Source organism: Periplaneta americana, chromosome 7 (genome assembly GCF_040183065.1).
Source record: "Periplaneta americana isolate PAMFEO1 chromosome 7, P.americana_PAMFEO1_priV1, whole genome shotgun sequence".
Taxonomy (NCBI): domain Eukaryota; kingdom Metazoa; phylum Arthropoda; class Insecta; order Blattodea; family Blattidae; genus Periplaneta; species Periplaneta americana.
Window position 1 is genome coordinate 26,402,464 of NC_091123.1, and position 27,740 is coordinate 26,430,203.

A 27,740-nucleotide genomic window follows, 5' to 3' on the forward strand; every position below is an offset into this window, starting at 1 on the left:
AAGGGATTCTGTTGATAGATTATTTTCCCACTGGTCAAACAATTACGCGACAATACTACGCTAACCTCCTGGACCAACCACAGCAAAAGATACTCGAAAAAAGGCCAGATTTAGCAAGGAAGAAAGTCCTATTCCATCAAGACAATGCGCGCCCACACATGTGTCATTGCCATGGCAAAAATACACGAACTGAGGTATGAATTATCGCCACACTCGCCTTATTCAGCTGATATGGCTCCATCAGACTTCCATCTCTTCTCTAAGCTCAAAATTTTCCTTGGTGGACGGAGATTCTCTTCAAATGAAGAACTGATAGCCAGAGTTGACGAGTATCTTGCAGGCCTGGAGGAATCTAATTTTCGAGATGCAGTAAAGGCATTGGAACATTGATGGACCTAGTGCATTAGTGTACAGGAAGACTATATTAAAAAATAAAAAAGATGAGGTACCGGTACGTTGTTATTTTTTATTTAATTCCGAGAATTTTTCAAGTTATCCACATACATGAGTCCGCTTCCTTGCCAGGGATCTTGAGGCAGTGAATAAGAAACTCTGGTGAATTCCAACCTTGGCCGGTTGTCTCAATCGTGGTTCACTGTTCCAATGAAGAAAATTATAAAATTGTGAAGAAGGAAAAAAAGGCCAAAAAATTGTCATCTATTATGTTATTTTCAGTTTCACTTCATTTATTGTATTTCATATAGTTTACATCAATACTGTAGCTTTGAAATGAGGAACAAGTCAAAATTTATACAAATACATAGCAAGTAGATTAAATTTACAAGCATAAATAATTCATCAGTTTAATAGAAGGTACTAGCCACCGGTGTAGCTCAATTAGCTAAGGCACTTGCCTTCCAATTCAGAGTTGTGCTAGGTGCAGGTTCGATTCCCGCTTGGGCTCATTACATGGTTGGATTTTTCCGAGGCTTTCCCCAACCTTAAGGTGAATGTCAGGTAGTCTGTGTCGAATCCTCGGCCTCATCTCGCTATCGTCAATCCCATCGATGCTAAATAACCTTCCTTCCACTTGCCTTCCAATTCAGAATTGTGCTCAGGTGCAGGTTCGATTCCCGCTTGGGCTCATTACATGGTTGGATTTTTCCGAGACTTTCCCCAACCTTAAGGTGAATGTCAGGTAGTCTGTGTCGAATCCTCGGCCTCATCTCGCTATCATCAATCCCATCGATGCTAAATAACCTAGCAGTTGATACAGTTTGTTAAATACTCAACTAAAAAGGAAATAATAAAAAAATATAAGGTATGAATATGGAGAAATGTTAATTCTATTCGAAACTTTTTGTTTAGGCCCTTCAATGTTTAAGATAATTAGAAAGTGTAATCGAGACTATAATACATGAATAATGACCAATTTTAAGAACAGCCGTGGCTATCAGAGGGTAGATGAAGATCTGATTTGTGTCTTGTATTAAAATTATGAATGTTCTGATTAGTACTAAAAAGTATCTCGATTTTCATCAAGGAAAAGATTGTAACCTCACTTACTGGCTTTTAAGGAACCCGGAGGTTCATTGCCACCCTCACATAAACCCACCATCGGTCCCTATCCTGAGCAAGATTAATCCAGTCCCTACCATCATATCCCACCTCCCTCAAATCCATTTTAATATCCTCCCATATATGTCTCAGCCTCTCCAAAGGTCCTTTTCCCTCCTGCCTCCCAACTAATATTCTACAGTATATAGCCTACATTTCTGGATTTGCCCATATGTGCTACATGCTCTGCCCATCTCAAAAGTCCGGATTTAATGTTCCTAATTATGTCAGGTGAAGAATACAATGCGTGCAGTTCTGTGTTGTGTAACTTTCTCCATTCTCCTGTAACTTCATCCCTCTTAGCCCCAAATATTTTCCTAAGCACCTTATTCTCAAACACCCTTAATCTCTGTTCCTCTCTCAAAGTGAGAGTCCAAGTTTCACAACCATACAGAACAACCGGTAATATAACTGTTTTATAAATTCTAACTTTCAGATTTTTCAACAGCAGAGTGGATGATAAAAGTTTCTCAACCGAATAATAACAGGCATTTCCCATATTTATTCCGTGTTTAATTTCCTCCCGAGTAGCATTTATCTTTGTTACTGTTGCTCCCAGATATTTGAACTTCTCCACCTCTTCAAAAGATAAATTTCCAATTTTTATATTTCCATTTCGTACAATATTCTCGTCACGAGACATAATCATATACTTTGTCTTTTCGGGATTCCTTTGCTGTGATCGTGCCAGAGAATCAGTCCCAATCCGAGGCTTATTTGAAGTATTCATAACAAGCTGTTTTTTACGGTGATGGGTTGTTAGCCCTTCGCCCAACCCCCAAGCTGGAGGACCACCCCTCTTTGGCTGTCCGCGACTGCTTATTCAATATATTCACAGCTACCTTCCATATCTGGAGGCCGTCTCCTCGATCCGCAACCTGAAGACGCGCCATGCCGTGGTGATAGGGACCCACAATACATGGGTTGTAGACTGTAGCCTACTCACAAGATAAGTAAATTTTGGAAAGTGTTTACTTGCATGATTCAGGTTCCGCATATTGCAGATAAATGGCAGGATTGTGACCCATTTTAAAGTTGCACACCACTTCGGCGGGTCATGCTATAGGCCTCATGATGTATAGGCTATCCGTGGAGAGTTATGTTGTGTACTAGGGTGAGTGTAGTGTAAATATTCGTGTAGTGTAGAGAATGGGTGGTGAGGATGATGATAAAGATGAGGAAGGGAGAAGGAAATTCGGGCCAGTACATAGCCTACACCTGTCGAATAGCATCAAGGGGGCGCCAGGCTTAACGTCCCCGTCCGACGAACGAATCACTTTCAACAGCAACATATCCCATCTCTTCATATGCACTGCGGAGAGATTCGGGATTTGACCCAGGCATATTAGTGTACAATCTAATGATTGGAAATTAAGTTGTACACGACATCTCTCCTAGTCCCGAGGTAGAAATTTGACATCAAAATATCTGACCCCGGCAGGAATCGAACCCGGTCCGGCTAGTCTGAGGGAGACGCGCTACCATAGAGCTAACTCGGCGGACATAAAAGGATAATTTTGAATTCCGCGGGCTATTCTTGCACCTGTAGGTATTTATCTGAAGAGGTACAGAGCTGTATGAAGAGGTGCCTAACAGCGATCCTGGTGGAAACTTTTAAAAGCGAAGTAAATTACCCTTAAACTGTTTATTTTTCCCGGCATTCTCATTCTTTTTTATAATTTAATAGTAGACAACTGTTCTTCAGTTAAGTCAATAAGCCTATTTATGTTAATTTTGCGCTTATGGTAATGGTTTTTAGGCTTCAAATAATTTTCCTTGCTTAATCATTAATTTATAATTCCATTGTTCACGACTTGAAAGAGATTCTTCTAGAGTAGGTACCTGGAACTGCTCGCAGCCTAAATGATATATTGCCCTTAGATTTTTCGTTGTAAATTTGAAGTGAAGAAAGCTATTGCGGTAATACTTTTAAAGTTTACACAATAATTACAAGCCGTTTCACTATCAGTAAAGATATTTGCGAGCACCATCTATGTTTATACTTCATAATTATTGCCAATTTCGTCGATTGAAGTTTTGATTGTTCCAGATGCGCATGTTCGAGTTCAGTGAATTTTCGTGGCTCCTGTTAAGATAGCAAATGTCTTAATTACGTCACATCCGTAATGGAAATTGGGTTATATTGGTTGAACGTAGCATCGAAGTTGCTGTCAAATGACGTGTTTATAGATTATTATCAAAGGAAACAATGAAAAAATGATCCGTTGTTCATATCTAGTAGTCGCATTGTTTACATCTTTAGTGTTCATAGGGTGAAATATTGTGAGAATGGAAGCAGATTACCAACCAAAATTTAGTCCGTCTCGAGGTTTGACAGGTAGTGTACTGGTTTTTATGTTGTAAATAAAGGTTAAGTAGTTTGACGTTCTAAGAAAATAGTGTTACATGTTTGTGTTGTTTCAGCTATACTTCCTCCAAACTTTCAATACTGTAGTTGTACAGCTATCACAACTTTTAAATAGGGAACTATATAGTTCTTTCATTTCTATATATGTATATGATTTATATAATTATGTATTTTGTCTGATTGCAAAAATTTGTGACGTTGCTAATGTTATAATGCCTTTCTCGTGTTGGAGATTTTTGTATATATATGTGTGTCTGTGTGTGGGTTACTTAATATCTTGTGCTTTCTACAGCCACTCATAATGATCATGAGGACCCGTACCCCAGTTTGTCCGACTACCATGACTATGAACCTAATTTGGAATTTGACGATACAGAACTACAACATGCAACAGTCACCAGTGGTAAGAGTGGCATGCTTTGTGTTAACCTGCATTGCTACTCTTAACATAGACGCGTAGAGTTTTTGAGATTGTGTTTGCTTGTAAAATGCATGCATGAAACCATACCTTAATTTGACAACTCTGGCTCAGTAATTGCTATTATGCACACTTACTATTCTATCTAACACAGTAAATGTAGCACATTATTCTATGAAAATATATTAATATTAAATTAGGCTAATTCAGGATTCAAAATCTCTATATTAAACATTAACTTGTGCATGAAAGTCCAATTGGCTTATGATAGTTAATGTTTTCATATCTGTAAATATTCGAAACACTGTTGCGTTACCACTACCACACTGTAATAATAAAGGATCCTGTATGTGTATGTGTGTTACAGTGGATTTAATCTGCATTTATTTTAAATTATTTGGTAAAAGGTGTAAAGAAAGAACTAGCCCATATAATATGTTTAATGTTTTGTGACATTGTTAACTTCTTAAATGGAAAATCTTGAGTTTCCTGATGAATGAAGTATAGAATTTTCAACTTTTATATAGCACGCGACACTGAAACTTCTAACTTGAATTTTTCTAAGTTCTCCGGTGCGGGAATATGTGACAGGTTAGGTTAGGTTAGGTTAGGGCAGTTTAATTTAGGTTTTTCTTATACCTTGTTTATAGGCCTACGAATCTGTGACAGAGTAGGTTAGTTTAAGTTTTTGATATGCCTCACATAATTATACGAATATGTGGCAGATTATTAGATTAGATTAGTTTAGGCTTTTTGTATGCCTTGCATATACTAAGTCAAGTGAAATGAGCGTTTCGCGCTATATATTTTGAAATGTTCTGCCTCTTTATTTCACATGTTAAATAATCACTTTTAGGTTATCCAATTATCCAAACCGATCAATTCTTTCCAATTTTTACGTATTTTCTAATATGTTTTCAAGTCAACTGACGTCCTACACGAATTCTTCACATTTCAAAATAACCTTTGCTCTGAAAATTAGACCATTTTGCCGCATTTTCCGTCAGAAAACCTCCGTGTCCCGTGCTATAGAAAACTCGAATTTTCTTTAGTTTGCACATCGAAGAAACATACGTGCTACCAGTATGTTTTATTCTGAATTTTTACGAAGCATTTTTATAGGTATAAATTTTGTTATCCTAAAATGCTAGCATCAGAGTTTGTGAGATTATGTTAATAAATCCGCTGTAATAACTTAACGAAATAGCTTTCTTTTACATAGGGAAATAAACTTCATTTGGCTGCTAACAGATTCGAATATTCAATAGTGACGAGTTAAGGCTGGAATAGGCCGGACTTTGTTTTGATAGGGTAGGTTGGGTTAGTTGATTAGTTTTTATTCATGGCCTGTCTGCTATTCAGTAGTTTCATTTCGTGTTAGTAATATCGGCCTTTTACTGTATCTGTCAGAGACCTTTATAGTCTTACGAAACATGCTGCAGAGGTTTCTGTAATCTCAGTCGAGACACTGTTCCATACAGATGTTTACTAAAGCTTCATGAGTTGAGTAAAAGCTAGTCTTGTAAACTTTACCCCTTGCCCAATTATTTTTGTGTCATAAATCCGCGCGGTGGGGGGGGGGGGGGTTGTGTGTGTGTGCGTGCGTTTTTTTTTAACCTGTAACAGGAAAGTACTGAAAATTTGATGCTATCAGCATTGAAAGCGGAGATATGAGTAATAGTCAGCAATGGATTACAAATGTATGCTGCGCGAATACTGGATTAGTAAGTGATCTGTTTTGAGCTTCGGAAAATCTGGTTACATTATCTATTGGCTTAAGTGGAGGTAATGATTATAGTGCAGTGACACAATGTGACAAGTCAGATTTTCAAATTTATATGAGGCACCATTGTTTCTCCATCCTTAATGTTACAAGTTACAGCCTTTTAATTGTACTGCATAGGAAGAAAACAGGCACTGTGCCAATCTAATAATTGTTGTGGGAGTCGAACGCTATGCTTCGTGATTGTGCTATAAATCAGAATAACTGACCTCAGAATTTGAATAAAACCCGAACATGATTGTAGAAAACCGTTTGTGGGCAAGAGTACCCGCATTGTATTTATTTATTTTATTTTATTTTATTTTTATTTGGTTATTTAACGACGCAGTATGGGAGGCTGGAGGAAAAAAGACCTTTGGGGAGTCCGAGACGTAGGTGGGAGGATAATATTAAAATGGATTTGAGGGAGGTGGGATATGATTGAAGAGACTGGATTAATCTTGCTCAGGATAGGGACCGATGGCGGGCTTATGTGAGGACGGCAATGAACCTGCAGGTTCCTTAAAAGCCATAAGTATCAACTACTCATTTATTTAGCGTCAATGAGATTGGTGAAAGCGAGATGTATTTGGCCAGATGAGGCCGAGGATTCGCCATAGATTACCTAACATTCGCCTTACAGTTAAGGAAAACCTCGGAAAGAACCCAACCAGGTAATCAGCCCAAGTGAGAATCGAACCTACGTCCGAGCACAACTCCGGATCGGCAGGCAAGCGCCTCAGCCAACCGAGCTATGCCGGTGGTTCCCATCTCTTACTGAGACTATATTAAAGCAATGTTAAATTTATAACATTTGGCGTTTCTATACCGACTTATCTCTATCTGCCGAAAGTCAAGGTCTCGACGTCCATCAACAGGCTGGAGGCGCAGTTTTTAGAATTGCCGTATTTTAATATGAAACCATTTTAAGAACGACTGAAGTACATAACGATTATGAATTTAAATTAGGTTCTTCAATTTTTAGTTACAAATTTGAAAACAAATGTTTAAGTTGGCAACGTGTGGAAGAGACGGTTACGTCATACGCATCACGACGTCTGCTTTTCCTTGTGCGTAGGAAGCGAATATTTGTGACTTACGTAACATGCATTTGTGATGAGCAGAATTTAATTTTCACCGGATTAATGACATAAGTTATTGTTCTCCCAAGAATTTCCATATTGCGCAAAGAATAAACTGTAATCTATAATAATTTGACGGATTGTCAAGTGTTTCTCACGCTCATGTGGGTCTGTCAAAAATAATACGAGTTACAGTAGCCTACATAGAACATAATGTTAATGCTATAAGTATATGCAATTCTACTATATTAGTTTTTATGTTTCAAAATATAGACCATAAATAATCTATCCCGATGTAGCTATCAAATATATACCCAGGGTACGAATTAACGGGGGGGGATTTCCTCCCCTGTTGGAAAGTTATCCCCCTCTCATAAATTCATATTAACATCCCTGCCAGGGATAACTTCTGTCCCCCTCACAAACTATAATTGTTTTAATACGAGTGTGCTTTATAAATGTGTAAAGTAAGCAAAGAAAATAATATTGATGTATTATAATCACCGGCAAGCTGACAACCATCAATAACTTAGGAATTACACATCTTATCTTAAGCCTGCTCATGGATATTATTATTATTATTATTATTATTATTATTATTATTATTATTTTGATCAAGATGCAAGACAAGCAACTCGGTGCGACCAAGCGTTGAGCCGTAATAATAATAATAATAATAATAATAATAATAATAATAATAATAATAATAATAATAATAATTTTATGTATGGTATTCTGTATCTAGGATTCTATCCCCCCTTATCAGAAATCTTAATTCGCATCCTGTGTATACCCGAACAAGTGACGCTATAGAAAATATTGTATTGCTTTGAATACAGGTACTTTTTAGTTTTTTATTTTATTTAACGACGCTATACCAATTACTACCTAGATTATTTAGAGTTTTGATGGTATTTGGCGAGATGAAGCAGAAGATCCGTCATGAGATTACCTTATATTAGCCTTACAGTTGAAAAAAACTTCGGAAAACATACAACCAGGTAATCAGCTTAGGCAGGAATCGAACCCACTCCCAAACTCAAATACGAATCAAACGCTTTATCACTGAGCTATGCCACTCACTTTGAGTATTTATTACATTGAAAGAATATTACATGTAGGCCTAGCCAAGTTAATAGGAATCGTAATGATGGCGGTGGTGATGCTTATGATGATGATGATGATGATGATAATATTAATAATAATAATAATAATAATAATAATAATAATAATGAATATTTTCTTTAATAATATCTTATGTATCACTTCGTTACAACTAACTTCTGGCAGGTCCCCCCGTAACCCAAAACCCGCAGGCTTAGAATTCAGACATTTTCTGTACTATAGTATTTTTGTTTTAACAAAGCTGTTGTAGAGGTAAATTTCTTGATTTATTGTGCCATTCTCATTTCACTGTTGCTCCACTGTTGCCATATTATTTTTTTTTATTGGGTTATTTTACGACGCTGTATCAACATTAGATTATTTAGCGTCTGAATAAAATGAAGGTGATAATGCTGGTGAAATGAGTCCGGGGTCCAGCACCGAAAGTTACCCAGCATTTGCTCGTATTGGGTTGAGGGAAAACCCCGGAAAAAACCTCAACCAGGTAACCTGCCCTGACCGGGATTCGAACCCGGGCCACCTGCTTTCGCGGCCAGATGCGCTGACCATTACTCCACAGGTATGGACGCCATATTATCACATAGATTCTGATTGTCTGTATAGCTCAAATTCGAAAGGTTCACAAAATGATCAACTTCTGTCTTCTTCTGCCAGTGTGTAGTACGTATCTGTTAACTTGTTGTTTATTGTTTTTATTTCGTGGAGATAAGATACTTTTGATGTCGATGCTCGGTGGTGGCACCAAAAGAGGGACTTGGTACCCATTCAAAGTTAATTCGTATCTATTCATGTCTCCCTACCTTCGCATGTACGTATTACTTTAATTTTTGTTATATATAGCTCCGAACTTTCCAGTAGCAGTTACTTCACAGCTTCTGTTATCGCTGTTCGCTTAATGTGTAATGTCGTCTTTAAATTTAACTTCATCTTTTTTATTTTTGTTTCGTATCTAAAATAATAATAATAATAATAATAATAATAATAATAATGGTTTATTTTAACTGGCAGAGTTAAGGCCATTCGGCCTTCTCTTCCACTCAACCAGTATGATAGAAAATTACTACAATGCTATGAATATAACATAATTAATACAATACAATATAATTCAAAACAATACAATACTACAATACAAGACAATATAATAATTAATATAATACAATGACAATTCTTTTCATCTTCATAACACCAATAAAATAATTATGTAATAATAATAATAATAATAATATAATAACAGTAGTAGTAATGGTAGCCATACCTAAATTAAATTAAATTATTAAACTCGATCACAATTATAACTTCAATTTGACTGCGCCTGTAAGAAATCGTTTAGCCTTTTCTTGAAAGTGGTTATTGTCTGGCAGCCCCTTATCTTCTGAGGTAGAGAATTCCATTCACGGGGGACTGAGACAGTAAAAGAGGATGAATAGTGGGATGTTCTGTGGGCAGGAATTGCTAGGTGCGCATCTTGAAAATTTTGTGCCTATGCCAATCGGCATTATTATTAAACATTAAAAATATTTATCTTGTCTGGTTATAATTGGTCCCAAGAGAGTTGTAATAGTGTGGAACATAAAAAAGAAGTGTTTTCTTCTTCGATGAAGTTTTGTTCACCCGAACGTAAAATTGTATATTTAAAAAAAAAAATTGTTGTTGTTTTCTAATGCCAGGCATTTGACAGTAAAGTCATTTGACCTCTTGCACACCAATATTTTTCAAAGATATTATCATGGTCAGCCACTGAAGCACAGATTTTGAGGTGTTCCGAATCCATTTCTTGGTTTGAGTTGCACAATGGGCAGTTAGGGGACTGATATATTCCAATTCTATGCAGGTGTTTGGCCAAACAATCATGGCCTGTTGCCAATCTAAATGCAGCTACAGACGATTTTCGTGGTAAATCGGGAATTAACTGTGGATTTTGATGCAGAGAGTTCCATTTTTTCCCTTGGGATTGTGTTATCAAATTTTGTTTGTTGAAGTCTAAGTATGTAGATTTAATAAATCTTTTCACAGAGTAATACGTAGATTTAGTAACAGGTCTGTAAGTAGCAGTGCTGCCCTTCTTTGCAGTGCATCCGCATTCTCGTTTCCCAGGATTCCACAATGGGATGGTATCCATTGGAATACAATTCTTTTATTGAGTGATATTAATTGAGAGAGCATTTTAGTTATTTCTGCTGTTTGAGATGAAGGTGTGTGTTTAGAGACTATGTACAAAGTATTATATATATAAAGTAAGGTTTTTAAAATGCAAATTGAATTTTGAAATTATAGAATCTCCTCGTTTGAAGCATGTCTATAATTTACGTTACAAGATTAGCATCAAATGCAATATTTTATATATCAATAAAAAATAATAATAATAATAATAATTGTAGTTATACTTATACTAATAATTATTAACTTTTTATTTTGAAAGTGCAGTGCAATTAAATTGCTTTCTCTTGTAAAGTTTTCTAATGCTCTTAAAGAAGCATGTTGTTAATACTATTCATAATAATTCTTCGGAAAAGGGACAAGAGTGTTTATGTTTACAGTATCAACCAAATATCTCATATGTTTTGCGATATTTCGTCTTATACTATATATAATATTACACTAAAAAGTGAAAATCGTACCTGTGGTTATTCTTAGCTTTCTTCTTTCTTTCCAAGTTTTATAGTGGCACTGCTAACACACACTGCTAATATATATATTTCAAAATTCGTACGACGATAAAAGTATACACTTTTGAAAATCGTCGATATCCTTAACACGTTTATTTGTTTTGCGATATTTTCCAGGAGAGGTAAACACAGGTGTAGCACCTATTTTAATTTTGTCTCTTTGCCTTTCCCGAGAATACGAGATAACGTATGTATGGGCTCGTACAACACACGCCTGTGAAGTCAGATTGTGTGTTTGTGAAAAATTGACAGTTGCAGGCACTGCATCATTAGCAAGTCCCTTAAAAATTATATACAGACAATACCACACTTCTTGCCTGGGAATGTAGAACTATTTTTTTTTTTTTTTTGTGCAGAACAGACAAAACACCAGAGCCACTTGCAATACCTTCAAGAGACATTGTTACGGCAAGTTACACATCACACAAAAGGAAACAGTTCACATCTGAATTTGAAAAGATACAGAATCTATCTTTGTATACAGAGACCACAGGGAGGGACTTAGAGCAAAATATGTTGTATGTTGGATATCTCTGTTTAGTCTTAAAGCGATAACACGCCAGCCAGTTGACATACAATTGCCATTCTTGTACAGTTGGTTTCATAATTTTTAGCTCTATCGAATTACTTACTTACTGGCTTTTAAGGAACCCGGAGGTTCATTGCCGCCCTCACATAAGCCCACCATTGGTCCCTATCCTGAGCAAAATTAATCCATTCTCTATCATCATATCCCACCTCCCTCAAATCCATTTTAATATTATCTTCCCACCTACGTCTCGGCCTCCCTAAAGTCTTTTTCCCTCTGGCCTCCCAACTAACACTCTATATGCATTTCTGGATTCGCCCATACGTGCTACATGCCCTGCCCATCTCAAACGTCTGGATTTAATGTTCCTAATTATGTCAGGTGAAGAATACAATGCGTGCAGTTCTGTGTTGTGTAACTTTTTCCATTCTCCTGAAACTTCATCCCTCTTAGCCCCAAATATTTTCCTAAGCACCTTATTCTCAAACACCCTTAATCTCTGTTCCTCTCTCAAAGTGAGAGTCCAAGTTTCACAACCATACAGAACAACCGGTAATATAACTGTTTTATAAATTCTAACTTTCAGATTTTTCGACAGCAGACTGGATGATAAAAGTTTCTCAACCGAATAATAACAGGCATTTCCCATATTTATTCTGTGTTTAATTTCCTCCCAAGTATCATTTATATTTGTTATTGTTGCTCCCAGATATTTGAACTTCTCCACCTCTTCAAAAGATAAATTTCCAATTTTTATATTTCCATTTCGTACAATATTCTCGCCACGAGACATAATCATTTACTTTGTCTTTTCGGGATTTACTTCCAAACCTATCTCATTACTTGCTTCCAGTAAAATTCCCGTGTTTTCCCTAATCGTTTGTGGATTTTCTCCTAACATATTCACGTCATCCGCATAGACAAGCAGCTGATGTAACCTGTTCAATTCCAAACCCTCTCTGTTATCCTGGACTTTCCTAATGGCATACTCTAGAGCAAAGTTAAAAAGTAAAGGTGATAGTGCATCTCCTTGCTTTAGCCCACAGTGATTTGGAAACGCATCTGACAGAAACTGACCTATACGAACTCTGCTGTACGTTTCACTGAGACACATTTTAATTAATCGAACTAGTTTCTTGGGAATACCAAATTCAATAAAAATATCATATAAAACTTCTCTCTTAACCGAGTCATATGCCTTTTTGAAATCTATGAATAACTGATGCACTGTACCCTTATACTCCCATTTTTTCTCCATTATCTGTCGAATACAAAATATCTGGTCAATAGGTGATCTATTACGCCTAAAACCACACTGATGATCCCCAATAATTTCATCTACATATGGAGTTAATCTTCTCAAAAGAATATTGGACAAAATTTTGTACGACATCAACAAAAGTGATATTCCTCGAAAGTTACTACAGTTAGTCTTGTCCCCCTTCTTAAAGATAGGTACGATAATGGACTCCTTCCATTGTTCTGGTACAATTTCCTTTTCCCAAATAGCAAGTACAAGCTTATAAATTTCGTCAGATATTTCTATCGAATCACACAACTTAAAATTCATTCCTAGCCATAAATATTGTGCACAGGAAGGAAAGTAATGTGCGATGCTTCAGCGAGATTTCGCGACGATTTCACTAGGCAACACCACCTCACTGTCACTGTGTAGTCGACATAGACAGGCCTGAACTAGCTCTGCATTATATGCCGTCTTATTCTGCAAGCAGGCCATTGGCGTGGCTCAGTCGGTTAAGGCACTTGCCTGCCGGTCTGAAGTTGCGCTCAGGCGCGGATTCGACCCCCGCTTGGGCTGATTACCTGGTTGGGTTTTTTCCGAGGTTTTCTCTAAGTGTAAGATGAATGCCAGGTAATATATGGCGAATCCTCGGCCTCACCTTGCCAAATACCATCTTGTTATCACCAATCTCATCAACGTTAAATAACCTCGTAGTTGATACAGCGTCGTTAAATAACCAACTAAAAAAATTCTGCAAGTGCCTTAGGCTAATTCTGCTGGTGAGTCATATTTCGAGATGTTTCAGTAATTTAAGGTACCTGCTACGAGGGTGGAAGGGTGGATCGGAAATTAACGCACAATAATAAAAAAAAAAACATTTATTAGGATAAAAAATAAAAAATGCACAAATGAACTCACATCTTTTAGCTAGGGTACTTCTCTACATAGACGCCAAGTTTCTCAACACATTTCTTCCATCGTGGTACCAGTTTCGGTATATCCTGTTCATAGAAATCAGTTCAGTTGCAGTGTAGCCATCTTTGGACAGTTGATTGCACTTCTGCATCGGTCGCAAAGCGATGGCTGGCCAGGAATTTCTTCATGGGACCAAACAGATGAAAGTCCGACGGTACAAGGTGCGGACTGTATGGTGGATGCTCTAGCACCTCCCAATGAAATGTGTTGATTTTCTCACGAACAGAAGCCGCAACATGAGGGCGAGCATTGTCATGAAGAAGGTATTAATGTTACGGAGTTTGTCACAAAGGGCACGACACAACTTTACCAAAGTTTGAATGTAGGCTGCAGCATTCACAGTGGTCCCGTGTTTCGCACAGTCTACTATCAAAACACCATGCATATTCCAGAACACTGTCACAAGCACTTTCTTAGCAGATTGCGTCACTTTGAATTTTTTCTTTGCTGGGGAACCAGCATGTTTCCACTTCATAGAGGCCTGCTTTGTTTCGGGCATGTAGTGGTACGCCCAGGACTCATCACCAGTGACAATTTCTTTCAGAAAGTCATGCACTTCTGTAGTGTAATGGCTTAAGTGGTCCAAGCATGTCATCATTTGCTGGCCCTTGTAGTCGTCTGTCAGGTTTTTAGGCATCATGGTCTAAAAAGTAGGTAAAATATTGTTGTAACCTTTTAAAAAAAATATCTTAATTTTTATAGAGAAGTGATTTTTAATGCCAGAAATATTAGTGAAATTATAGTTGAGTTGTGCTTGATTTTCTGAATTGTGAAGTTTGCCATTGATAGAAGAAATGACACAGCAATTATCATCGATCCCACCGTGCGCTTTGAAACTGCAGTTGAACAACCTGTAGCAGTATATGAAGAAAAGAAGACCATCTATGACCCTACAATTCAATACTTTAGAGATTATTATCATATACAAGGACAGATTGAAGTATTTGGCCTATTGTTCGGAGCAAGGGGAACAATTCCAAAATTCTCAGTTGAATGTTTTAAGTCTTTTGGAATTTCTTTGAATATTTTGAAAATTATTGCTATACACGTAATGAAATATTCTGTTTAGATTTTACGTAATCACCTGTACACCTAAATTTCCTTATATTCTATTTGATTACTAATAATTATTGAATAAAAGTACTTTCCCAAGGGTAGCTTCCATTTGAAAATAAAAATCGTAAATAATGATAACGCAAATGTTTATTTTTATTTTATTTGTTTAGTATGCTGTGTCTTTTGGCAACCTTACTGAAGGGATTTATATATTGTGCTGATATTGTATGAAGTCTCTTAATGAATAATACTGACATTTCAACGACAAGAATAAATGAAATAATAAATAAAAATAAGTGAAGAAAAGTTGATATTTAAAAAAATAATTTAATAAAGGATAAATTGATACTCATATAAACTTATACAGTTCACTTTTTTATCATTAATTGGAACCACTGTTTCTCTTAGTATTTTGACTGTTGCTTACGGGTGCAGTTTGAGGAAATGCTTGGTATTTATTTTAAGATAACGAGACTGACATTCCATCCATCAGTAACCAAACCTTTGCTACCTATATGTGCTGTATTCCTTCTGCATGTTATTTTAGATTGGGTGTAATGAACATACACTGCTAATCTTGGCACGTTGCTTCAGAGTGTGACATTTGTATTATTTATTAGTAGATCTACATACTTTCAAATCTTGGTATAGAATATCCTTGCATCTGCTTTTATTTTTTTTAGTATAAAATAAAGTGAAATTTGTATGAATTATGTAATACAGATTATTTAGTTCTGCTTATCAAGAAACTATTAGTCAATGGATTAAAAAGAAATATGACAAGTAGTAATAATACTATTGGAAGAATTGGTAATTAGATTATTAACTTGTGTAGTATGTTAACATCATGGAAATAAGAGTTTTAAGTGAAAAAATCGTATAGTGCATTGCGTGATAAATGATTAATATACTGAGTAAAATACTCTTATAGATTTATACAGGGTGTGACAGGACCTCACCAACGAACTTTGAGGAATGATAGGCCACACAGAGAGGATCATTTTATGTTGAGAAACATATGCTTGATGACACGTTCTTCATGAGTTATATGTCCTTTTTAGCAGCACATTCCGCATTGCATATGTTGCATAAGTGTGTGCCTTAAGTCCTTATAATCTCTGTTACACTGCTGTAATTTGGTATTGTCGTGGTGCATCTTCAGTCCATCTCATCATTCAACAAATTCAGCACAACCCTGACATGGTTGACAGAGTTGGATGATGATTACTGTGAAGGTGTCAAAATACTGTATGTGATGAGGTACTGTACAGGGCATGTAATTTTAACAGGTGTTATAAATTTTCAGAACATGCATAGTAAATTAAATTTCTGTAAAAAAAATTAGCGGAGGTATGATTTTTTGGATGCATAGCTCCTTAAGGATGTGTTATCAAGCATATGTTCCTTAACAAAAAATGATCCTCTGTGTTGACCTGTCATTTCTCAAAGTTTGTCGGGTAGGTCCTGTCACACTCTTTATGTTAAACAAAATATGTATATTTTTTAAAAACTTAAGTTTAATTTTCCTCACTAAAACATTATTAAACATTTTATTTTGTAATAAATACATGAATTTTTTACTGCTTTCTGATGCCGACCATTTGACATTGAAGTTTTCTCAGCTGAACAAGGCTTAATTGAAATCTATTTTAATTTTCTTTACTTCTTGTACCATTACGTTAGGAATATCATTACACAAAGAATGTAGTGCATCAGTGAGATTTTAATTTGACATATAGTACATTTTTTCCTACCAGAGATTACAATATTCATTATTTTATTTTGTAATTGCAAATTTTGTAATTTTATTTACTGCTCTAAATAGCAATAAGACAATTATGTAAAAAGCATTGGCAGGTTGAAAATACATGAAGAAAAGTTTATTTATAAATAACTCTTACAGATTTAAAAGTTTAAAATACAGATACACTAAAATTATCACAGTATTAAAACACACAACATTAAAATTAAAAATCATGTTTCGACTATACAAATTTCTGGACCTGCAGTCCTGTCTTCAGTAGTCATCTGTAAAGAGAATAATCTCTTGAAATAATATATTATTCAAAATTACAATGTTGAAATTGATGTTATATGATGTTACAAGAAAAGATAGAAAATCGTCGTTGTTTCTGCAATAACTCCTATATGCAAAATATACAATTTTTCAGTAGAAGGAAAAAACACATTTATTCATCCTATGGCAGCTGTACATAGGGGATTGTGAATTCTTACATTTTCGAAAGAAAGAAATATAATTACATATAGGAGATTTTATTATTTGCTTTATCACTATTTAAGTTATTTAATAGAGTAAAAATCTGAAAATCGATAAATATGTCACATAGGAGTTATTGCAGGAACGACAACGAAATATTTGTTGAAAGTTATAGTCTTCTGACTTTTCTTGTGGAACTTGGAAGTGGCCATTTTTGTTCTGGCAATGGTTGCAAGTCTGACAGAAAATCGAGTGATAGAAATACTACTTTGAGCTCTGAACAGTTCCAATTGCTTCATAGTACATTATGCAACGAGCCTATAATGGTAGTAATTAAGACGCGAGTATCATAATTTTCATACGAGCATTTTAATTACCATTATAGGCAAGTTTCATACGACTTTTTATGCTCGACCATATTTCTAACTTGAAATTATTCATAAGTATTCATGTTATTCTTATCTGACTGGGGAGCGGAACTGATCTTGTGCAATATCTCGTAAATTGTGAGATGTGCGCAGACGCAAAAGTATTGATTTTTTCCGAGACACAAATATCATTGACCTTGATATAATCTAGAGAGTAAAATAAACATTAATCTTGATATAACCTTGAAATTGATTTAAACATTGAAAAACGAAATGACAAATTGAATTTATTTGAATATTATTTACAATTAACGCTAACTATTATAGTAACAGAACATAACCTTCTGCGACAGTATTGCATTTCCAGCCTCCATGACGTTTCGCTAGTTGTTTTTTGATTGCATATCCGAGAATAATCGATACTTGCACTTTCATGTTGCTACAATGGTGTTTTCTGATTGATGGAACACCTGAACTTTAATGAATAGGTGTACTTTAATGAGGTCCATTAAAGGGCTGCTACCAGGTGTAGTATAATTACTACATTTTGGCATGGTCGAGCATAAAAATATTTTTTTATTTTCTTATGCTGTTTAACTAGATTTGGAAGAGAAGATCGATGCTGGTGGACTAGATTACCTCGAATCACCTGTGTCAGATGGCACCATAGAAGAGAACTTCGAGGAAGAATTGGTTAATGCTCCAGTAATTGCCACTGGAGTCGACAGCCTCTCTTACCCTTTTGTTGATGAAGAAACAGAAGAAGATTTCTCAGAAGTAGCCAAGTATGGAATTGTAGAAGTAGGAGGAGATGACACGTATGGTCGAAAAGTGATTGTTGTCTCAGCCTGTAAACTGCCAGGGAATAAAGAGTTGGACCACACACTTTTATTAAGGTATGAGCACATCAGACCTAGCAATGTACACTGAGACTTATTTTGCAAAAGAGATTGGTCTTTTATATGTTAAGATAAAGTCATTACTCTTTCATACAGACTTGTGCAAAGTTATTAGACTCAGCACCACCTCAGTTTTTCCACAAATGAGGGACTGGTTCCTTTAGGAATACTGTTAGGAAAATGAAATGTAATAGATCACATGACACACTAATTAAGCTGTTCTGGACCCCTGACTCATTTCACCAGCATTATCGCCTTCATCTCATTCAGACACTAAATAGCCTAAGATGTTGATAAAGCGTCATAAAATAACCTTACTTACTTATTGGCGTTTAAGGAACCCGGAGGATCATTGCTGCCCTCACATAAGCCCGTCATTGGTCCCTATCCTGAGCAAGATTAATCCATTCTCTATCATCATATCCCACCTCCCTCAAATCCATTTTAATATTATCCTCCCATCTACGTCTCGGCCTCCCCAAAGGTCGTTTTTCCTCCGGCCTCCCAACTAACACTCTATATGCATTTCTGGATTCGCCCATACGTGCTATATGCCCTGCCCATCTCAATCGTCTGGATTTAATGTTCCTAATTATGTCAGGTGAAGAATACAATGCGTGCAGTTCTGTGTTGTGTAACTCTCCATTCTCCTGTAACTTCATCCCTCTTAACCCCAAATATTTTCCTGAGAACCTTATTCTCAAACACCTTTAACTTATGTTCCTCTCTCAAAGTGAGAGTCCAAGTTTCACAACCATAAAGAACAACCGGTAATATAACTGTTTTATAAATTCTAACTTTCAGATTTTTTGACAGTAGACTGGATGATAAAAGCTTCTCAACAGAATAATAACAGGCATTTCCCATATTTATCCTGTGTTTAATTTCCTCCCGAGTATCATTTATGTTTGTTACTGTTGCTCCAAGATATTTGAACTTCTCCAACTCTTCGAAAGATAAATTTCCAATTTTTATATTTCCATTTCGTACAATATTCTCGTCACGAGACATAATCATATACTTTGTCTATTCAGGATTTACTTCCAAACCTATCTCTTTACTTGCTTCCAGTAAAATCCCCGTGTTTTCCTTAATCGTTTGTGGATTTTCTCCTAACATATTCACGTCATCCGCATATACAAGCAGCTGATGTAACCCATTCAATTCCAAACCCTCTCTGTTATCCTGGACTTTCCTAATGGCATAAAATAACCTACTGAAATAAAAATAAAGACTTTGACCTATTCTACACCCCTACTTGCTACCTGCGAATTTCTCGCAATGCCAGTCTCTGTTTAATGCGGACAACCCTCTTTTCCTAGAACTCGTTATATGCTTGTCACAGTAAATGAAAATGGCATTTATCACAAATGAATCTGAATTCCTGTCAATGACAGTCTTTTGTTTAATATACGTAAAACGTGAATTTTTAAATACCAAATTTACACTTTTGCTAAATATCACTATAAACGAGTTTCTTATTAAAAATGTGTCGTTATAAAATAGTACATTATGCACGAGCCTATAATGGTAGTAATTAAGACGCGAGTATGTTTATGAAACGAGCGCAAGCGAGTTTCATAATTTTCATACGAGCATCTTAATTACCATTAACTTATAGTCGAGTTTCATACGACTTTTTATGCTCGACCATAGGTTAATAAGTTATTAGTCATATCGAGTGCTTTTGCCGAAATTTCCGGCGGTGTAAGTTGCAGCTCGTTATCACTAGCGTCCGCCATTTTTACTTTGTCTAATCTCACGCTAGTTGTCTTTCGATTGCATATCCGAGAATAATCAATACTTGCGCTTTCATATTGCTACAATGGTATTTTCTGATTGGTGCAACACCTGAACTTTAATGAATAGGTATACTTTAATGAGGTCCATTAAAGGGCTGCTACCAGGTGTATATTTACTACATTTCGGCATGGTCGAGCATAAATAATAAATTGCATTTGTTTAATACAGAAAACATCGTACTTCTTGTAGTCGAGGTCTCGTGCTAGTCATGGTCGTTATAATACAGTTCAGCTGTATACATTATCTGCCCTGCAATATATAATAATGAATGTAATTATTAAAATGTTATGCAAATTCAAATTTATATTTGAAACATTGTGCATGTTTCATGTTCCAGGTACCTGATGTATACGTTGGACAAGTTTGTTGAGGAAGACTATAGCCTTGTATATTTTCACTATGGCCTGACGAGCAAGAACAAGCCGCCACTATCTTGGTTGTGGCAAGCATACCGAGCATTTGATCGCAAGTACAAGAAAAACCTCAAAGCATTGTATCTAGTCCATCCAACCAATTTTATAAGAGTGATATGGCAAATCTTCAGGGCAGCCATAAGGTAATAATCAGCTAGATTATTTGAATAATTTAAATCAGCTAACACATTTGCAAAATGTAAGAATAAAGTAGCATATTTGATATACGTAACAACCAGCTAGCTTAATTGGTATATATAAAAATGACAAATGTAACAGTATTTTCTTGTAACTCCTTGTTTGTAAGTTCTGTTAATTGTGTGTTGAGAACATAGTGATTAAGAGATAATAAAGGGACAGACTGAAAGGTAGAAATAAGGAGTCTTTGCTCATATTTATGCATGTGAATTGAGTCCAAGCTCATGGGAATATAATAGGCGACAGAGTATTTGCTGTACTGGTGGGGTTTTGTGTGGCTTAAGGCGACATTATTTTAGTTGTTTGAACCAAGGTCTCTAGATGTCGCTGTCGAACATCCCTTAGTCAGATCCTCTCATCCCATACCACTAATGTCCGCCATCTTTGCGCCATTGGTTGCTGTTGTCAAGCAGAACGTTCTCCGAAAGTTATCGAAATATCTGTTTTGGAAACTTATTTTATGAAATACAGGGTGTTTAAAAAATACGGGGCATAATTTCAGGTATGTATTTCCCACATGTAGACAATCAAAATAGTTCATTACAACATGTGTCCGGAAATGCTTTATTTCCGAGTTATGGCCTTCACAACATTGAAATTCACCGGAACGTTTTCTTTCCGCAGGTCGTTGCCGTCAAAGGAGACATTAAGAGGGCACTCTGACAGTTCATTCCAAGGCGAAGGTTACATTCAGTGTTGTGTAGGCATTAGACTGTGCGACATGTATTCAAATCAAGAGCTGGCAGAGATACACTTCATGTATGGTAAGGCGGACGGCAATGCTGCGCTGGCTCGTCGTTTGTACCAGGAGAGGTACCCACAGCGACAATGTCCAGATTGGAAGACATTTATTCGTCTCCATTACCGTCTGTGCGAGTATGAAAAATTTAACTCTCCTGGTTTGGGAAGGGGACGACCAAGATCTACAACTCCAGAAGTACAGGAGGAGATTCTGGAGGCTGTGAACATGACTCCTTCTATCAGCACACGAAGGGTAGCGTTGTAAGTCAATGTTCCTCATACGACTGTCTAGAGACTGTTGAAAGAGTATCAATTGTATTCTTATCATTTGCAACGTGTACAGGCCCTGTCACCAGCAGATTACCCTGCACGAGTTAGGTTCTGTCAGTGGTTCTTGGAGGTCTGTATTCAAGCAGGAGGTGGACATTTTGAACATCTTCTGTAATGACAACGACCTGTGGAAAGAAAAACGTTCTGGTGAATTTCAATGTTGTGAAGGCCATAACTCGGAAATGAAGCATTTCTGGACACATGTTGTAATGAACTATTTTGATTGTCTACATGTGGGAAATACATACCTGAAATTATGCCCCGTATTTTTTAAACACCCTGCATATCAGTTTAAACACAAATTCCTTCCATAACCCAAATATAGTGCAATGTAAACAAACCTAAGAGTTGGCGAAAATATGGCAGCATGTGAAGACCTGACTCATCGACGGACCTTGGTTTGAACAGATGTTGTACTCACATTTTGGTGGGCCAATATTTTGCCAGTGTATAATTTTCATAAAGTTTATTTATTTATTTTGTTTTTTTCCTTTTGAGAATTAGACATTTGTACATATTTTTTTGTGTATGTGATGCTGGCAATTTTGCTAAATGTCTTCAATAGTTTGTAATATAATATTTTATAATATGGGTCTCATTTTCCAGTGCTAAATTTGGTCGTAAGGTTATGTACGTCAATTATCTTGATGAACTGAGACAGCATCTTCACCTAGATCAAATTTGCATACCACAGCCTGTTCTAGAGTAAGTACACTTCATAGTGTGTAATTGAACATGTTAAAACTTTACTGTCCACTTTTTATTTTGTAAATATAAATTTCAATCACAGTACATATTTTTAAATAGTCATGTTACTATTAAGGAAGACAAAATCTTTAATATGTGGCATATTTCAAATAGTAACAAAATTACACTCCAACGGTTATTCACTTCCAGACATGATGAACGCCTCGTACAAAAGAACAACAGAGTAGTTCAGCCACAGCCAGCACCTCAACAAAACGCCAAGTTTCACACTCCCCTGCAAACACAGCAGTTTGGTGTGTCCCTTCAGTTTATCAAAGATAACAACAATGGAGAAGTAATTCCACCAGTTGTAAGACAATGTGTGGAGTTCCTCAGTCAGCCAGATGGTGAGTTGTGGTGTTGTTGAATTTTTTTCTTGATCAATAATTCCACATCCATCTCCATTACAACCCCTCATTTGCGATTACATGCTAGGTAGGATTAGTTGTGTGATTAGAATTATAGTGTGTCCCAAAAGTCTCCATACATAGGGAATGTGAATTCAAATAGAAATTCTCAATGTGCTGGACTTCGAGAGTCGGGCACAGGTCAGTGAATGTGTTCTAACTAGTTTCGATGTAAAGGCTGCAATATATCCTTCATAACAAGATAGACAATGACGATGTGGGCTTGCAGATTTTCTCTTGGTAGACCTGCGATTTGATGTGACTCAGAGGTAAAAATCAATCATTTTTCTCTACTCTTGCTTTTTGCACATTCTGCTTTGCTAAAAGTAATATTTTTTCAAAAAAATTTGTGCTACATGAATAATTTTTTTTTTTTTGTGAAACTTCTTTAATATGTGTGTAACAAAACATAATTATTATAAGGATTTTCTTGAAGTCTTGCATTTTTTTTAATATTAAATTTTTTGCAGCAGTTGCTAATTTTTTGGCTGTTATTTATAAAACATTTTTTGGGGGTGGGGGAGGTAAAGGAAATGAAAACATTGGATAGTAAGTTTTGTTTTTCTGTGTTTGAAAATTATAAAAATGGAATTTCAAGCAAAAATGTTGAAATAGTGTTAAATAATAGTGTTAAAAAAATTCAAATTTACACACATCTTAATAATTCACACATTCTTAAACCAGATTAATTAAATGAAATTTGATATACACACTATTCATAAGAAGTACAATATCTGTACAAAATTTAAGATTTCTATGCCTATTTGTTTCGAAAATTTAAATTGCACCTCAGTATACTTTTAAAATCACTGACTGATATCAACTTGATATATGAATATAGATTTTTATTGGTCATCAAACAACAACTAAATATAAGACAGAAAGAACACCACACCTTTCCTCCACCATCATTATGCTAATGTTTGTTAGGTATTGGGGAACTGTCACTTTGAGGAACATAGGTTAAGGGTGTTTGAGAATAAGGTGCTTAGGAAAATATTTGGGGCTAAGAGGGATGAAGTTACAGGAGAATGGAGAAAGTTACACAACACAGACCTGCATGCATTGTATTCTTCACCTGACATAATTAGGAACATTAAATCCAGACGTTTGAGATGGGCAGAGCATGTAGCATATATGGGCAAATCCAGAAATGCATATAGAGTGTTAGTTGGGAGGCCGAATGGAAAAAGACCTTTGGGGAGGCTGAGACGTAGATGGGAGGATAATATTAAAATGGATTTGAGGGAGGTGGGATATGATGATAGAGACTGGATTAATCTTACTCAGGATAGGAACCAAGGGCAGCAATGAACCTCCGGTTTCCTTAAAAGCCAATAAAGTAAAAAAAAATGTCAAGTGAGAGAGTTTGTTCACAGGAGTACCTGCATTTTTTTAGACGTGAAATACAAAGTCTTGCTATGATTGCAGTCCCGATTTGTCTTTCGTTTTTTTCAGCTCTGGAAACAGAGGGCCTGTTCAGAAGGTCAGCCAGTGTTCAGCTCGTCAAGGAGTTACAGTCTAAATACAATCAGGGTCAGCCGGTGGACTTCCGTGGCGATGTTCACCTTGCAGCAGTTCTTCTAAAAACATTTCTTCGAGAGCTGGAAGAACCTCTCATGACTTTTGACCTCTATGACGAAATAACTCAATTTCAAAGTAAGTTTTTACATTTATTTTTGCTTATGCTACAAGATTGTGCTCGGGTGTGGATTCAAACGCCACTTTGGGCCGATTACCTGATATAGTTTTTTTTTCTGAGGTTTTTCCCCAACTGTAAGGTTTATTTCCCTGCTAAAAGAAATCTTAGTTTGGATTTTCCATTCTAAAATTCCGCCAACCCGGGTGAGATTATTTTTTGTTTAAATGGTACAATTGAATGTAATGCGTAATAAAATGTTATTAAATTTATTACAGGTATGTCAAAAGAGGAAAGACCACGTCAGGTAAAAATATTAATACTAGAGAAGCTTCCAGAAGATAATTACCTGATTTTGAAATACATTGTACAGTTTCTTTCTAAGGTTAGTATAACATTTTCTATTATTTTATTACACGAGAGTCCCTCTTAATCAGACTACATTTTATGCTGCAATTTTGATATGTTTAGCATCTGTCTCATTTTCTGAACATTTATACAGAGTGAATTGAACCTAGTTACCGGCTTTTTTTTATTGAGTTACAGGTTTGCCGTATGGCAGGCATTACATTGAGTTTTCCTGGCCTCTTGTTTGCTTTAAGCCTGGCAATGCCACAAGTTTGCCTATCATTTGTTGCAGTAAGCTGGAAATACAATTATGCTGGCACTTTATATTATCAATCTCGGTTATCCAATTATCTGAACTGTATTGAGAAATGCATATGAGGGTCATTTTATAAGTCAAGGCAACTGTGTTGTATGTACCGAATAACCAAAAATGTTGTTAGTTCAGTATATATTATGTTTGAAAACCTTTTGTACACTATATGGGATGCTACCACCAGATTGTCTGTGTGCATTGGTGGCTAATTGACAGCACACGCAAAAGTTAGTATGCTTGAGACTGTGCTCCAAGATGGACGTAAGTAAAGTTGAACAGCAGTCATACGTGAAAATTGCAGTTCTTCATGGCAGAAATGCTCGTCGCTGTCATTCTGAGCTACAAGAAGCATTGGGTGATAGTGTGTTGGAACATCCTCCCTACTCGCCTGATCTCAGTCCATGCAACTTTGATCTTGTTCCACAATTGAAGAAGCCGCTGTGTGGGAAGCAATTCGCAAACATGGAGGAGATCTTAATAGCATTTCGATGAGAAGTGATGCACATAGAGGAATCACACATAGCCAATGGTATTCAACACCTGCATCATCTTTGGCAAAGATGTGTGGAAACCTTCGGAGATTATTTTGAAGGGTGTTAGCTGTGAATAATGTACTTTGTTTCCTTTTGTGCATAATAAAACAATGATTTCTATTTACGCATCTTTCAATTTCCCTTACCCATTGCCTCCTATACCCAGACCCAATTTGGTACTAAGATTGTGAAGCTCAATCCAATGACCTTCAATCGCATATAGTGAATTTCTGTTCCTGCAGCTTGATTGGCTGATTTAATGTAGTTGCCATGACTTACTAAATGACCTTTGTGTATGCAAGTATTATAATCATCCTGAAAATAATGAATTCGGCAAGAGTGGTATATGCAGCATTTTCGGCATCAATTTTCAGTTTTTACTATTTATATAAATTTTAATACACAGCTACATTCATTTGTTGATAAAATGGCGGAACAAAACGTGCCATCGGAAAAAAAAAAAGACAAATTATGAAAATACTACTTCAAAAAATACATTCTTGTTAAGATTTCGCAAATAAAACAACAGGTATTGCTGAAATTCGTTTAAAAACTTTGTTTACCTTTTTTTTCGCATTACTATATTAATTTGAAATCGCATTATTATGAAAAGTAGTCCACACCTGTGGAGTAACGGTCAGCACGTCTGGCCGCGAAACCAGGTGGCCCGGGTTCGAATCCTGGTCGGGGCAAGTTACCTGGTTGAGGTTTTTCCTGGGGTTTTCCCTCAACCCAATACAAGCAAATGCTGGGTAACTTTCGGTTGTGGACCCTGGACTCATTTCACTGGCATTATCACCGTTTCGTTCAGATGCTAAATAACCTAGATGTTGATACAGTGTCGTAAAATAACCCAATAAAGTAAAAAAAAAAAAATTATGAAAAGTATGAAGAAATGGTGCAAGAAAGTGGCAAAATGAGAACAATTTGCTTAATCGTATCTCACGAATTTCACAGATCTGTATGTATGTTCTATTTAGCAACATTTTGAACAAAACTTAACCTTGTTTATTACATATATACTTCAGATTTTCTGAATTTACATTATGTTTTTAATTTGGAGTATATTGTTAACGTGTGAAATATATATCTTTTTAGGTGATGGATCGAAGTGATTTGAACAAGATGACTTCATCTAACCTTGCTGTTGTCTTTGGTCCTAATCTGGTATGGGCACAAACGGGCCAACTTTCACTATCTGCCATTGGTCCTATTAATATGTTCACTGACTTTGTATTAACACACCAGGACCAGATCTTTATCATTTAACTTGTTACGCGAGGTATGTCTCACTTTTGAACCAGTGCTAGTGCAACAATCAAGCAACTGGAGATCTAACGTACAGTTTATATTAATACTATAACTGCAGTGTGACTGCTTTAAACAACTGAGAGGATGGTGGCAGGGACGAATGATTTCTGCTACTTATTAAAAAAATAATGTGATGTAATGGTTGAGATTCATATTTGAGGAAATATGTTATTGCATATTTTAGCAAGGAATTTTGTATAATGAATTATTAAAAGAGTCTAGTTGTATAGCAGAGAATGAATACCAAAGAATCGACAGAGGTGAAGACTACAAACTACTACTATACAGTTGATGTAGTATTTGTAATTAATTATTATGCAGAAAGTCATAACTTACAACAATTTAATCATTTGTACATAATGGGAAAAATAATCTTCAACAACATAACTAAGTCCATATTTTTCCTTCACTGGTGAAACTGCATATCTGGAAGTGTAGATGTGTTTTTGTGGCTATTCCACATCATTTGGGGTTAATTGGGGAACTGAATATTAAATGTGTTAACTAATTGTAAATACAGTAGAAACTTGATTATCTGTTCCAGTGATGTGTTATCAAAGTGGTGGTAATCCACGAAGTTTATGGTTCAGGTAATATAGTTTCCATTAGGCCTACGACAAGCCCTTTTTTTTTCTGTTCCTGTGTTTTCATGTACTGTATGCAGAAAGCATGATCCTTTGTATCTGACGAG

At 36.0% G+C, this 27,740-nt stretch overlaps 1 protein-coding gene and 1 long non-coding RNA gene across 3 annotated transcripts in view; one reads left to right on the forward strand and one right to left on the reverse strand.

The window, feature by feature from the left end:
• LOC138702997 (uncharacterized) overlaps positions 1–12,989 on the reverse strand; it is a 45,409-nt gene extending 32,420 nt beyond the window's left edge. The window contains exon 1 of the long non-coding RNA XR_011332935.1: positions 10,931–12,989. This is a non-coding gene — a long non-coding RNA (uncharacterized lncRNA). The remainder of the gene's footprint in view (positions 1–10,930) is intronic.
• On the forward strand, positions 3,555–27,575 carry RhoGAP68F (Rho GTPase activating protein at 68F). 2 transcript variants are annotated; one of them, XM_069830474.1, is made up of 9 exons: positions 3,559–3,895; positions 4,218–4,328; positions 17,969–18,263; positions 20,407–20,625; positions 22,358–22,456; positions 22,649–22,845; positions 24,364–24,564; positions 24,823–24,929; positions 26,837–27,575. In XM_069830474.1, the coding sequence occupies exons 1-9, from the start codon at positions 3,847–3,849 to the stop codon at positions 27,005–27,007; spliced, it is 1,449 nt and encodes a 482-aa protein (XP_069686575.1). In that variant the 5' UTR covers positions 3,559–3,846; the 3' UTR covers positions 27,008–27,575. The 2 variants fall into 2 exon arrangements, with proteins under 2 accessions (XP_069686576.1, XP_069686575.1); XM_069830475.1 differs by lacking the exon at positions 4,218–4,328 and having other exon boundaries at positions 3,555–3,895.
• The last annotated feature ends 165 nt before the right edge of the window (positions 27,576–27,740 follow it).

Bases quoted from the DNA above. Each gene is read 5' to 3' on its own strand.
- RhoGAP68F (XM_069830474.1), top strand. From the start codon at position 3,847: ATGGAAGCAGATTACCAACCAAAATTTAGTCCGTCTCGAGGTTTGACA. The intron at 4,329-17,968 runs GTAAGAGTGGCA...CTGTTTAACTAG, and splicing joins ACATGCAACAGTCACCAGTG to ATTTGGAAGAGAAGATCGAT. The intron at 22,457-22,648 runs GTAAGTACACTT...ATTCACTTCCAG, and splicing joins ATACCACAGCCTGTTCTAGA to ACATGATGAACGCCTCGTAC.